The 4,502-nt window shown below is 35.6% G+C and overlaps 1 protein-coding gene across 1 annotated transcript in view; it reads left to right on the top strand.

Annotated features, from left to right (window-relative positions):
• The window catches only part of LOC110027244 (probable Xaa-Pro aminopeptidase P), a 72,108-nt gene that overhangs the window by 26,114 nt on the left and 41,492 nt on the right, over nt 1–4,502 (top strand). Inside the window, exons 9-11 of the mRNA XM_020728590.1 lie at nt 194–260; nt 521–655; nt 748–828. Coding sequence (XP_020584249.1) covers nt 194–260; nt 521–655; nt 748–828 — 283 coding nt within the window. The remainder of the gene's footprint in view (nt 1–193; nt 261–520; nt 656–747; nt 829–4,502) is intronic.

Consider the following 4,502-nt stretch of genomic DNA (forward strand, 5'->3'; position numbering starts at 1 on the left):
TTGTTTTATTTGGAAAAAGGACAGAACAATTGCTGTTCTTGTGAGTCAGTGTCAGATGATTGCTTCTATAAAACAATTGTGATAAATAAAAATGGTATCAAAATTCAGGTTTCTCGTATTCTTTTATTTGAAATTCTTATCCATTTTAATGAGCTCCTTTCTCTTAGCCGTTTTCATCTGTACTTACTGGCAGGGAAACTGAAAAATTGACAGAGGTATCCGTGAGTGACAAATTGGAGAGTTTTCGTGCTAAGCAAGAGGTAAGCTTTTATTGTTTGATCTAGTGATGTGCGACCCTCCAACAGGTTTCCATGTTCTTAACCTTCCAACCGTTTTTCCCATTTTATTCTCTAATTTATGCATACTGTTAGTTCAATTGCTATTTACTTGGATTAATGATATTTTTTTTTGTCGATCTCTTTATTTCTTTAATATTTGAGGCAAAGGCATGCCTTGTTTTAGCCTTTTCTTCTAGTCTATGCAAACATCTTATCGTTTATTATTGTATTTTGTTTTGAAGCACTTTAAAGGATTGAGTTTTCCAACCATTTCATCAGTTGGTCCAAATGCTTCAATTATTCATTATGTACCAGAGGCTGGAACTTGTGCAGAGCTTGATGCTGATAGCATATATCTTTTTGATTCGGGTGCACAGGTTTTGTTACATTAACAAAATGTTTTCGGCCACTCTTTCTGCTTTGGGGCATTAAATTTTTATAAGTTTCTAACGTTTGCTGTTTCTTGAAGTATCAAGATGGAACAACTGATATAACAAGGACTGTTCATTTTGGAAAACCATCAGCACATGAGAAAGCATGTTATACTGCCGTATGTGGATCATAATTAGTTCTGACTTCATGTTTTCACACTTTGAACGTATTATAACTGCTGTGTGTGACTTTTTTTTATATTTGTTTCAATGTCATCCTGTTTGACTTCTTTTTAGCATAGTTTTGGATTCTTAAGAAAGACTGGGTAACAAATATATAAAACATAGTGCTTTGACATCTAACTGATGGATCAGCTGTGGATGACAAAAAGTAGGACCGTTGAAAAGTGGAAGTTCATCTTTGACTAGCACACTAGCTGAAATTGAGGATCACATTTGTGGGTAAAGTGGTATTTTACTGTACATTGAAACACGTTAACATAAATCTCGAGAAAATCCAACAGACTAAGAGATAAAGTATGATTGAAGGCCCCACTAACAGAGGATTAAGGTGCCGATTAGTGGAAGACCAAGGCCCCACACATCACATAAATTCACTAAGAGTTATTTGCTATTAATTGAAATCACTACAAACTCAAGAATTTTTGTGGTGCTCGTTCGTGACCTGATTTCAGAAGGAGAAGCTAGAGGAGTGGGATATGAAACCCGCAGTAGCACATGCTGCCCTGGCTCAAGGGCTGAAAGAAAGGCCCATCTGCTATACCTTGGGTCCTTAGTGACGGAAAACATTAGCCAAATTATTGGAGCTGGCTAACAATCATATCTGTACCGAGAAGTACAATTCCACCCCCGCTTTCGCCAAGTAAAATTAGCTACCCGTTGTCTGCAGAGAAGCCCACAGGGACGACAATTGGAGAGGGATGATTCTTGCCCTTCTGCTAGCTCCAACTATGAAGATAGTGAACTAACCAAAGATCATAAGCGAGCAGACAAACCTTATAACCACAGGAGTAGGACCCGATCTTCGGACCAGCAGTCGGTTCGGTATAATGAGCATTCACTGTCCATAATGAGGCACCAAAGGCGACCTTGTTGAGGGTCTCAAAGACCAAGATTGTTGAGATCATTCAAAACATGGATTCCTTCAAAAGAGCACCTCTGATGAGAACCAAAGCTTTTCTAGGGACCGACAGAAATATTGTGCATATCACAGAGATCTTGACCACAACACATAAATGTATATCATGACCCAACCTGGGGCTTGGAATTAACCAAGGTTGGTACAGACGGTTGGGCGGTAGAAGTTAAATTATTCTATAACTAACATTTTAATATATAAAAGAGCCACTATAAAAATGAATTAAAGTAAAACAATTAAATTTACCTTATTCCTGATAGTTCGCATCTTTTGTAAATATTTCATCTTCTATTGGTCATCTTTTCAATCTATTTTTTAAACCTGAAATATTAGTTTAAAACTATAGTAAGCTAAATAAAATTAATGAATCCCCATGCTCCTAAATCATAGTAACACAATGAAAAAGAAAACAATATACATGTCATTTAAATTGTATAAAAATATAAGAGCATTGAACTGTTTGTACTATATAATATAATCATTCAATGTGATTTTAAACATTCACTCTGTGCTTTACTATATCATTTACATATCAATACTATTTAATATGTATACAACCGTCACAGGAGCACCTATAAACTTGATTATTTAAGGTACTTTAATATCAATAGTTTTTTTAATTTACGTGTACACGTGCTTTAGCTTTACCCCGTTAGTACCATAAATGGGTGACTCCATCACGGCCAAACATGCACATGCAAATATACTATGAAAATCACTATTTAATAATTGTTATTTCATTCACATTTGCATGACAATCAATATACTTGTATAATATTCAATATTTATGATAATTTGAAATATGCTAAGTACACATCATTCTTACAATACAAATAAAAATTCAATAGAATCATAAATCACGAGTTTTTAGTGATTTCAATATATCTAGTGACAGTAACAATAGATGCATTTGGTCAAGCAATAGCAAAAATATTACTATGACATAAGGACATTAGTACTTTAGTTCAATCACTGATGATTCTCTAATCGTTCTCTTTATAAATAATAAGTTTGCATTGATTCTCTAGATGAGAAGATTATTGTACTTTTGCCTTGGAGGGAGTCGACAGTGATTAGTACTTAGATGGAGATGGGAGCTATAGTGTCTCATGCATTATTTTTACAAGCTATGAGAGCTATTAATGGGATTGATCTTGGTGATGTTGAAGGGCAGTGATACGAAGTTGATACCTGAGATAGTGCAACTCTTATTGGATGAGTTTCAAGATGTTCTAACTGACAATCTACATTTTAGATTCAATATATCATAGCTATCTTTCTAGGATCGGTGCTCTTAAATCGGCCAGCTTTCGAATCTATCAACCAAGTATGAGTAGTTGCGAAAATAGGTTGAGAATCTGATTACCTAGATGTTAATTTTTTATTACTATTTTGTATGTTGTATCAACATCGATTATGTCTAAGCAGGATAGATCGTGTTATTTGTGCATTGATAGTAGAGCAATGAACAAGATCAGGATCAAGTTTTGGTTTCTCACTCCAAGATTAGTTGATTTGTTGGATTAATTGCATGGAGTAACATATTTTCTAAAATAGATCTGCTTAGCGGATGCCATCAGATTCAGATGAGGCTCGTGGTTGAGTGTTAGATCATTTTCAAAATGCAAAGTGGATTGTATGATCGAAAAATCATGCCTTCTTTTCTTGTTCAATACAACGAGCGCTTTTATGAGATTGATGAACCAATTTTCAAGCCATTATTAAAAAAATTGCTGCTTTGTAATTCAATGATATTCTGGTGTGTAGCTGTTTGGAGGACGAGTATTTGTAGCACCTACAATAAACTTTTAAATATTTTGATAGGATAACTATATGTTCATTTTAAGAAGTGTCATTTCCTTAGTACACATACTTACTTCCTTGGATGTGTTATATCAGAAGTTGGAATTGAGATGGATCCCACTAAACTTGAGGCTATCATTTCATGAGTACACGAACTTACTTCCCCGGATATGCTATTTCATATGTGGTTTCCGTTCATTTTTCTCTTTTTTATTTTAAAAGGAGTCGTCAGCTTGTCGATCGTCATATAATTTCCCCATTCGAATAAGTCTCCTTCCCGAATCATATAAATGATTCGAAGATGAGAGGAACCGAATAAGAAGGGACATACGACAAAATGACAAACAAGAGAAAAAGTAAAACATGGAGAGTCTACGTGCGATAAACGTCGCAAGAATAAGTCAAGAATGTCCACACAAACAAGATCAAGCGAAGGCATGTTAAACCAATATCCGCGAAAGAAGTATGAGCTCCGTAGACTATCCGTATCCAGAGAGGCAGGTGTATGTACCTGTTCTGGGGTTAAGACCACTCATAGAGGAACGTGTTTCTACTGGTTAATTACATATTGGGGGATACCCAAGAATACTTTTGATAAAAGGAGTTTCGCTTCATATTATCATAAATCTGGGGTATAGGCAATCAAAGGAAGGTTATTCTGTTTGGGAACAGTCTCAATACTTCAAAGCTCACGCTAATTCATCGGGCAGAGAGTGAGTCCCTCACATCTCAAATGAGTAGTGACTAATAGGGGTATAAACGAGCCGAACACGAGCTCGGCTCATTTATATTTCGAGCTCAAAAAGTGTGTTCGTGTTCGACTCGTTTGTTTAACGAGCCGAACACGAGTTGTTCACGAACAAAGAGTCATTTTAACAACCCTAATGATGT

The sequence above is a fragment of the Phalaenopsis equestris genome, unplaced genomic scaffold, assembly GCF_001263595.1.
Source record: "Phalaenopsis equestris unplaced genomic scaffold, ASM126359v1 Scaffold000421, whole genome shotgun sequence".
In the NCBI taxonomy this organism is placed as follows: Eukaryota; Viridiplantae; Streptophyta; class Magnoliopsida; order Asparagales; family Orchidaceae; genus Phalaenopsis; species Phalaenopsis equestris.